This window comes from Phycodurus eques, chromosome 1 (genome assembly GCF_024500275.1).
Source record: "Phycodurus eques isolate BA_2022a chromosome 1, UOR_Pequ_1.1, whole genome shotgun sequence".
NCBI lineage: Eukaryota > Metazoa > Chordata > Actinopteri > Syngnathiformes > Syngnathidae > Phycodurus > Phycodurus eques.
This window is the reverse complement of record NC_084525.1, coordinates 32,046,890-32,057,219: the sequence shown is the minus strand read 5'-3', so window position 1 is coordinate 32,057,219 and position 10,330 is coordinate 32,046,890. Positions and strand designations below refer to the sequence as shown.

The 10,330-nt window shown below is 42.6% G+C and overlaps 1 protein-coding gene across 1 annotated transcript; it reads right to left on the bottom strand.

Moving 5' to 3' along the window:
• Positions 1-96: 96 nt before the first annotated feature.
• LOC133408897 (protein-L-isoaspartate O-methyltransferase domain-containing protein 2-like) lies at positions 97-8,856 on the bottom strand. Its single transcript, XM_061688260.1, has 7 exons — positions 8,518-8,856; positions 5,364-5,524; positions 4,154-4,304; positions 3,153-3,255; positions 2,806-2,977; positions 2,545-2,668; positions 97-1,246 (listed from the first exon to the last, which is right to left on the bottom strand). Exons 2-7 carry the CDS (start codon positions 5,517-5,519, stop codon positions 708-710), a joined length of 1,245 nt encoding a protein of 414 aa, XP_061544244.1. The 5' UTR covers positions 5,520-5,524; positions 8,518-8,856; the 3' UTR covers positions 97-707.
• Positions 8,857-10,330: the final 1,474 nt, after the last annotated feature.

The following is a 10,330-nucleotide window of genomic DNA, read 5'->3' as shown; positions in this document are numbered from 1 at the left end:
ATAGGAAATAATGATTGTTGAAAAGTTTTTGCTTGAGCGAGAACATATTTTCTTAGAACAGTTTGTTGCCATCTCCAATAATGGAGCCGTTTACTTTTGTATAATCCACTTTATTATAGCAGTCAATAATACAGCTGAATTTACAAAAGAAACACCCATTTATTCACACCTTTCCTGACGCATACAAAAATGTTATAATCATATACATCAAATCACAACAGCACAAAGATCAAACAAGATGGGCCTCTGTTGAGTATAGGCTACACCAGGGGTCACCAATATGATGCCCGCAGGCACCAGGTAGCCCCCAAGGATGACATGAGGGGCCTCTGGGCCTTTTGTGTGTAAAAAAAAAAATAGCTCACCAGGGATGGCATTGATTTCCTAGGAATGTTGTAGAAGTGATCATTTGATTAAACACTTGCAGAGATTTATAAAGATATTTTTTGTCCTACCCTTTCAAATCATCATTGATAATTGTGAGAAATCATTACAACATAATTAAAGGTAATTTGAGCAAATTTGTTATAAGTGTGTCAAAGTGGTAGCCCATGAGTTGGTACCAAGGAAGTAGCTTTCAGTTTCAAAAAAGTTGGTGACACCTGGTCTGCCATGAGGCCGAGCGAAATGAGGGCTAGGTGATGTCAGGCATGCTGTCCTGCCTTCTATAGGTAGGAGAGGGGCTTCAGTCTCTCCTGGTTTGTTGCTCACTTGTTTCTATAGTACAAGAGAAACCTCTTCAAGGGCTCAGGCAGCGGAAGGCCCAGGATCATCTCTCTCAACACATTAACAGCTGGCTGGACTCTGAGAAGCTCTCCAGTCTCCCTCTCCTCCTCCTCATGCTCCTCTTCAACCTCTTCCTCAACCATCTCTTCTTCCTCCATCAACCCTCTAGCCACCCTCCTATCTCCCCTCATCTCTCGCCTCACTTCCCTCTCACCCGCCTCCTCCTCGTCCTCAACTATCCCTCCCTGGTTATTGTTATTGTCCAGAGAAGCGGGGCTCATACCGCTGCCCACCACCTGACGGGTGGCCAGCACGAGGGCGTTGCAGCGGCGCCGATGCACGCGGCGGCGTTTGAAACGAGGACCGTACTTGTGAAGTCCGGCTACAGCCAGACCCCTGCCCACGCTGAACGAGGAGCCACAGCTGCGTGATTGGCTTTCTCCTCCGTCAGTGGTCATTTGAAGCGTATGTCGGATGCAGAAACGAGTGAGCTCCTGTAATGTCCGTACCTCGTACTTTGCTGCAAAATTAAGAACAAAACAAGAACAAGAGTAAGGCTGGTGAGAAGGATGGACAGAGTAAGAAAAGTAGGTTTGAGCTTTGCCCAGTAAGACTTAAAATAATAAGCCCACACAGAATGCAAGGCTTTTACAGTAGTGCTATTAATCAAATAATACTCCAGGGAAGGGACTTATGACCAGTTCCAAAGGCAGTCTTGTCATGAACGTTTTAATCAAAGCAAAGGTCAAGGGTATGAACATTTATGCAACTATAGCACTTAGTTGATTTCAATAAAAGGACTGGTTTCCTCCCACATTCCAAAAACATGCATGGTAGGTTAATTGAAGACTTGTTCGGAAAATGGATGGATGGATTTTGTTCCCAAAAAGTCCAACTATTGTGGTATTGTTGACATTACAGTAGCTGGTTAGTAGTGAAGAAAATTGGTTATAAAAGTGAAATGTGAAACAAAAAAGGGGATTCCAATCTGATGTAAAGGGATAAGTGACTTTTGACTTCGCCACAGCAAGTCAGGCCTACTGAATTTGTTCATTGCCATGTTCTTTTAGATCAGGTGTGTCACTCATTTTGTCACGAGCCACATCGCAGTTATGGTTTACCTTAGAGGGCCGTCATGATGGGGAACTAAGGCTGGGCATATCGGGCTGATACCGGTCATATTGTAAGGTATCGGGTACTCGTGGAGGCTGCTGATACCAGCCACAGATACTTGAGGGGAAAAAAAACAAAAAAACTCACCGAGTAAGTCCACCTCGGCAGTAGCTCCCACTACACTGCAGTTTGACACATCGGAGAATCATCATGTGTGTCAGGAAGAAAGGTCTTTGTTCACAATTATCTGTCATTGTGTTAATGGGAATTTTATGTACCAAAAGTACTAGTGGTATCAGTATTCGGTGAGAATACTTGTATTCGTATCGGTCTAAATAAAAGATAAACATCCCTACTGTGAACACATACAAATGTGTGATGGTCTAATATTATTACATTTACACATCAAAGTGATGGATAACTAGTTTTGAAATCAGAAGCAAGTAAAAATTGTTTGTTCAACTATTATTCAATTTATTTTAAATGGGGGATTGCTAACAAAAAAATGCTTGCAGGATGTCAACATTATTAACAGTGAAGGCAATCTGCAATTTTGGTATTTTTTTGCAAGAGACATAAAGTCGACGCACGTTTTGCTTTCGCGGGCCACATAAAATGATGTGGCGGGCCGGATCAGGGCCCCGGGCCGTGAGTGTGACACCTTCTTTTTAGATGCACTGTTGATAAAGATCAAATGAGACTTACGCAGTGGGACAGTCTTGGGTTTGCCATTCACATTGTGTTTAGGCAGTATGAGAGGAGCAAAGGACACAGAAATGATCTTTTTGGTCTCCCAGCTGCTTGGTCCTGTGCGAGTTATCTTAGTCAGCTGGAGAAAATACAGCAGAAGCATTCTTTTTTTTTACATATGAACTTAAGTGTGCTTTCTGAGGTGCTTTACAGGCAGTAACAACAGTAATGAATGACAGTGGTCTCAGTTCATTAGTTCAACAGCCACACACTAACCTTTTCCTCAAGGGGCATTACAAGAATGCCCCCAACCTTAATTAGGTTCTTCATGTACTTCTCATGATCCTTCTGCACCCCCGCCCCACAGTACACTCTGTCGTACTGACGGCTCTCTGGAGGGATCTCTAGACAGTTGCCCACCACAAACGATGGCTCGCAGAACTCAAATCTGTTTCGAGGCAAAGCAACAACAATAAATATCAACCCTTCACACCCTTGCGCTGAGTGGACATTTGGCCAAAGATACATGGCATTCAGATTCAGAATCAAGAGTCCCGTGCTATGTCACTAGATATGCCGCATCTAAAAAACAGATAATATCCCAGAAATATTTTGATACTCACTTGTCAAAACTGTCACTGGTTTTGATGAAGGAGTCAAGCTTCTGGTAGGCATACTCAATTACATCAGCATGTAACTCAATCCCATGATTCACTCCAAAAGGTCCTGAAACAATTCACACACACAACATATACTGTATGAATTGCACACACACGAAACAAATTAAAAATCACTTGCATTTTTATATGATAAATATGATCAGGCACAAACTATGGAACTTATACCACTCTTACTGTCTACTGTCCTTCTTTACATTAAAATTTATCTTCCAATTGATACCTAATAACTATGTATCCCCCAATGGACATTTGCACTACAGGCCACATAAACAAATAAAGCTGAGCATAGCATCCTAGTGTGCCAACATGAGCCAAGTGTAATGGCAGGCAACTCAGCAAATGTTGAGGGGATAGGCCCTTGTTTTAGTGTTTTATTTTTATTGTTTTCAATGTTATTGTTGTTTAAATTATTTTATGTTTCATTGTTTTGTTGTCTGTCTGTTATTTATCTTCAGGACTTTGTTTGAGCTGTGGTTGTTTTTAAAGTGCTCTATAAAAGTTGAGTTGAGATACAAAGATACTGCCATCCTGAATTTGCTACCTATTCACTCTCCATCCGAGTGAGGGGTTTGCAACTGAGTGATGTTTTGAACGCTTGTTTCCATGCAAGTGTTACAATGGGCAAATGAATGCTTCCTGTAGGATTGTAGGTCTTTGTTGACATTCTGTTCTTCTGGCTACAATGTGATTGAGAGTGAAACCACTTTGCTCGTTGCAGTAGAGCTCATTTTGCCTTATCTGTTTGATTAAAAATCAATTCCACACAACTGACAGAATTCACAATTACCAATCAACAAATCAATAATTACTCCTTTGTACTAAATATTTCTACCTTTCAAAGTAGCCAAAGTGCATTGACAATGGTGCTTAGTTGACACAATCATTATGCCGTATTCTACCACAGACGCTTCATTCGGCTCTAACAAATTTGATCAATCACCTACCCAGTATGAGGCCCACCATGGTACTGAGATAGCCTGTCCCACTGCCAAGGTTCAGGAAGGAGATACAAGGGTGAAGGTCCAAAGCCTCCATCACCTCTGAGTAGATACATGGAGCTGACAGATGAATGTTCCCATGTCGCCAAGCCAAGTCCTAAATATCAACAAAGATGAAGCAAGTCAGCTTTCGTGAACCATCCAACCGTATACACTGAGCAGTTGGTGGCTTTAGACACAAAATGTTGGCTCAAAATTAGAAGCAGTCAAAAATATAGTAGTACAGTAGTTTGCAGCCCCCTCCTGTACCTGTTTAAGAATCTCTACCTGTCAGGGCCATAGCTACCAATGAGGTCAGACCACAGTACTTCCTTCCTTACTCTGACGTTTGTATTACGTGTGTGTGTGTGTGTGTGTGTGTGTATATATTTATATATATATATATATATATATATATATACACACACACACACACACACACACACACACACACACATCCATTTTCTGAGCCGCTTCTCCTCACTAGGGTCGCGGGCGTGCTGGAGCCTATCCCAGCTATCATCGGGCAGGAGGCGGGGTACACCCTGAACTGGTTGCCAGCCAATCGCAGGGCACATACAAACAAACAACCATTCACACTCACATTCATGCCTACGGGCCTTTTAGAGACGTCAATTAACCTACCATGCATGTTTTCAATCCCCGGCCCTGCCTGTGTGGAGTTTGCATGTTCTCCCCGTGCCTGCGTGGGTTTTCCCCGGGCACTCCGGTTTCCTCCCACATCCCAAAAACATGCATGCTAGGTTAATTGACAACTCTAAATTTCCCGTAGGTGTGAATGTGAGTGTGAATGGTTGTTTGTTTGTATGCACTCTGCGATTGGCTGGCAACCAGTTCAGGGTGTACCCCACCTCCTGCCCGATGATAGCTGGGATAGGCTCCAGAGTGCCCGCGACCCTAGTGAGGAGAAGCGGCACAGAAAATTGATGGATGGATTAATAAATTGACACAGTGATGCACTATACCATGAACTAACATAATGTGGATTGTCATATACTTGGACTTGTTTTGGATCACTTCCGCACTGCCGAAGATGAGCAAGAACTATGGTGGCCCTAAAGGTGACGACGCCAGGCAATAATGAGATGAGAAGAGTTAGAATTAGTTGATCAAACTCATCTGGCTGTTTGAATTGACTTGACTTCACTACACTCACCTTGTAGGCGTTCTCTCTGTATTCATCGAGGTAATAGTCGGCACGGTCGATGGCGCGAAAAGCCCGCTCCACCAGGTCTGAGCGGATGTAGTAGGCCTCTTTCAGGTTGTCAATCAAGTCATCATTGTCCTCCCCTGCACTGACAGCGCCACCCATGATGCCTAAAGGTGAAGGGAAACACGTGCTGTAATTTACAGTGCTTTGAGTCCACTGTGTGATCTAGGAATTAGGTTATGTTTGGAGGCTGTTGTATGAATATGTTCTTAACAAAAGCATGCGTTATACCCCAAAACTACTATTATACAAAGGTGAATGAACCTTAAAAGAATCGGTTTGTTTCCCTTTACATCTTTTGCCAACATGTATTTAGTTCTGCTGTTCCATTCCTAAGAAGAAGCAGAAGAAAATGCAACCCTGCTGATCATGAGGGTGAGGTGTGATTCCTACGAAAATGAAAACAAACAACTGCATGTGAAATACAGAGGAACACTTTCCTCTGAAATCGGTAAGGTTGTTTTTACAAGTTTTAAATTGCGGGCTCGATGCAGCCCTCCATGTCTTTTTATCTGGCTCATGAAAGCTTGCCACAATTTGTCCTTAATTGACTCCTGTTCAAAATTAGCCAGGAACATTATACTAACCAAATGCAGGGGGGAAATATGTAATATGATGAGGCGATTATCAGGGTTCCCACACAGAACATATAGGTAAGGAACAAGAAATACAGTGTAGCTCAGCTTCTGAAAAGCAAGACGGCATGGCCAGCCATATGCCTTTAAAAAAATAACTACTGTGGTACAAATACGTCAGTCAGAAATGTAACTAACAGCCTCTTTCGGGCTATAAGAAACAAACGCCTTCGTGTTTTGAATGTGTTACTGTTACACTTATCAACGTCCATCTCCGAAAAAGATTTAGGTTTTAAAATCTTTGTCAGAGGACAAAGATTTTAAAACTTTTCTTGATAACTCTAGAACCCCTTTACAAACTACATCTGCCATTTCAAAGTGATTATATGGCAGATATACAGCAGTTAAATCAATAAATATGACGCAGAATGCACCTTCTGCTTTTTGCATCCCGCGCCTTCCGGTCTCCGTCTCTTTCCGGCGCCGTGACGCCAAACATCCTGTTCATTCGGCGTTGTGTGCTATTGGTCCATGCTGTTGTTCCCGTCCTTGTATATTTGTTGTCGTACGACTTAACGATGTCACGATGGTTTATTGTGTGGCATTTGGTTGTACAAATGGTTCAGGCAGCGGCAAGAGTTCTTTTTTTGGGCTTTCCAAGTGAAGGAATACGTGACCAGTGGATAGTGAAAGTCACTCGACAGGGGAAGAAACATACTCAGCTATGGGTGCCTAGCAAGCATGTCAAACTCTGTGCTAATCACTTCGAACCGGCGGGTTTTGAGAAAGCATTGTATACACAGGTGTAGTTAGGCAGAGGCTGAAACCTGCTGTGGTGCCAACTATTTTTCCGACGGCCACCGCCGGCAAGAGAACTAAATCTCGAGCATTTCCTTGTACATACCTACGACTCTATTATGGTTACTATGTACTGGGGAGTAGGAAAAAAAGACCCACACAGTACTTTTCGTACTTGTCGTCTGTACTTTTGCCTATGTGACAAGCCAACAGACACACGGCAGAGACTTTGTGTGCGGCGTGTTATAATGCTGCCCGAGCGAGGGGCACACAATATATAGGAAAACTGCATACTATGTAAACCCTTGTGCCGGGTCACTGAAACATATATGAATATATAATACGAAAAGTCGTGCTCAAAAATATTAGCACCCCTGGGGTGGCGTTATTTCAAGCCACGAGTGTATAAAAAGACATTCTTTTGACATACGGTCACATCGAGCCAGTGGCCACTCTCTTTTTCTGTTGTACAGCTGCTACTTGGCTGCCCGTCGTCGTCGTCAGTCTCTGATTGGCTCAAACATGTACGCTTTGACGATGCCAAGTTCAGTTGGGTGCTCCTGCACGTCGAAATCCTCCTCCTCCACATATTCCAACGCCATTGCAGTATCGTGTGTAGCGCGCTGTGTTTGTCAATTGCAACGTCACTTCTGGTAGCCCTCGCGGTGTCTTGAGCTTCGGGTATGTTCGGGGAGGACTCAATATGCATCATAAAAACCTCAATTTTAGCTAAGCTATGGTTGAAAACTTGCTGGAAGTTACGTGTATGTATTACATAACATATAAACAATGCAAATGTGATTTTTAACTGACCCCATAACATCTTTGTCATCTGACCTTTAAGCTGTTGACGTTGAATTTTAAATGTGTACGTATTTTGAGAAAAGATAAGCACCTCGATTTGCATTTTGTTTCTTATTATACGGATTGCGAACTGAACCGTAAACCAGGGAACGTAGCAATCCGTGATTTCTGGCGTGCCGTTACATCGCTAACGATTTAACACTCCCCCATGGATTTCACACAGTTCCTATCCAGGTTTTCTTACCCATCATACACTTTACATGATTAATTGAGGTTGAAACCCTGCTTTTTGGCAGCATATGCAAGTGTAGGTAGGTGTGAATGAATGCGGCATTTGTGCTTCCGAGCGGTGTGAAAAACAACAGCAACAAGACCCTGACAACAGGACAAAGATCACAGCGCGCACAGGCTGACCACCAAGCCATTAAAGAACAAACAGAAATGCGAATAGCCCCGTTTGGTTCCACATACGGATGCAGACGGGTAGTGAGACATTTAGACGGCTAATGCCATCCACGTATCGAAAGTAGCCTTGAGAAGTTACCACCATTAAACCGATCATCATTGGAAACTACAGAGAAGCCACAGAGCGGCGCTAGCACAACATTTGGTTTAGTAGGCTACTAGCGGAGCCACTTCCTGCAAAGCTCTGCCATTAGAGCAGTTCATTTCGCGATTAAGTAAATTAGCTTTGGGGTCCAATCCTAGGAAATGTCTTCACCATCGCTCCGTTACACCGCGCACACGCACCGCTTCAGCTGCAATTCGCGTCACTCAGGTGCTCGAACGTTGCACATTCATCAGCAGCAGCAAAGCAAAGCAAATCATACAACCAGGCTACGTTCCAACGAAAAACACAACAAACCAGCGTCGTCGTCTTGGCGAGAGAAATAAATAAACAAAAGATCCGGTTAACTGCGTACCTTAACGAGCCGCCGATGGAGCCTTCCTGTCTGTGATCTCTTTCGCGGCCAGCCTCCTGTTGTTCGCGGATCCAGTCAGAAACACACCAGTGCTGGATGTAAACATTGGGCCAGCTGACGCTCTGACGTCATACGCAAGGCACGTCAAGAGCCGAGCGGCACGCGAGCACGCGTTCGTTCGCAAACTCTCATTCGGCTTCAGCGGTCTTGGAATGTCGCGCACGTCATGTTCTATAATCCAACTAGTCGTCCTTTTTTCATGGCGAAGTTGAATAACGTCACACTGTTGTCCCTCAGCAAGTCAGTTGAAAGGCGATTGGAAATGGAAGAGTCACGTGAACGTGCCACGTGGTATGACCTCACCCAATTACCGAAGGAAGGAAGGAAGGAAGGAAGGACTCACTCACGGAAATCACTCTTTCCCCGCCCATGTTTTTTTTTCTTTAATTGTTTATCCAAAATCATGTCGTGGAGACTGTTTCAATGCGTTATTGCCCTGAAATGCACATTGATTGACGAATGGATGATTTTTACCGTTTAATTCGACTGCTTTGTTAAACCCCATTCAATTGAAAGTCTTTATTTTCCAATCTTTATTTACATGCAACATAGCAAGTCAATATTGAATTAAAAAAACAAATAAAAAGGACACAATTAAAAAGAGAAATGCCAGGTGTCAGGAGTAAAAATGTAATTACATTTTAAACTGGAATTGGAGCATAATCTTAGTCTTGACAGCTTTCTTGTTTTTAGCAGTAGATATTGACATTAAATATAGTTCAAGTTCTTTCATAAAGACACAGAAAACAGGTTTTACCCTAGCAAGGGGCATTTTATGGAGACTAATATTTGTTTAGGGGGCTTTAAGATCGGTTTTAGGGGTGCTCGGACAATAAAACTTCGCCATAAACATGCTACCAAATATTTGTGGGGGTGCTTGACACGTTTTTAGTGGCACTGAAGGACCCTTAAAATAGGCCTAGCAACGCCACTGCACTGACTTAATATTGTTCCAAAGATAAATGTCGTGAATGTTTGTTGATTTTACTATTGTTTTTGTTAGAAGTATTAATTGTTAATTTAGGGACTTGTGAGAACTATTATTCAGTAACTGTTAACACAGAGTAATTCCTGCATAAAAATATCATCTAATCAAACCAAATATATAACCATTGATCTGCTCATATTTTTATCAAGGTCGTGTAATGAGAGTTTTTGATTCATTCATAGGGAAAAGTGCTTATGAGGCAGTTGCTGCAGTGCCGTGAAGAAGTATTTGCCTCCTTCACAAATTCTTTTGCAGAGTTTCCACAATTTGTTTAAGATCGTCAAACAAATATCAGGCAAAGTAAACAAATAAAATACAGTTTTTGAATGGTAATTTTAGTCATGGGGAAATAAACTATTCCAAGCTACCTGGCCCTGTGTGGAAAAAGTAATTGCCCCACTTGTTAAATCATGAATTAACTGTGAGCAATCAAATGTTTTGGAAAGCTGACTTCATTTACTTTAACCAGGACCACACCCAAGCCCGATTGCTCCAGGCCTGTTCAATTAAGAAATGACTTAAATAGAATCTGTCTGACAAAATGAATTTTGCCAAACGAACTCAAAAAAGCTGCAACAAAATGCCACGATCCAAAGAAATTCAAGAATGGATGAGAAATCAAGTAATTGACATATATCAGTCTGGAAAGGGTTACAAAGCCATTTCCGAAGCTTTGGGACTCCAGTGAACCACAGTGAGAGCCATTATCCACAAATGGAGAAAACATGGAACAGTGGTGAACCTTCCCAGGATGGGCCAGTCTAA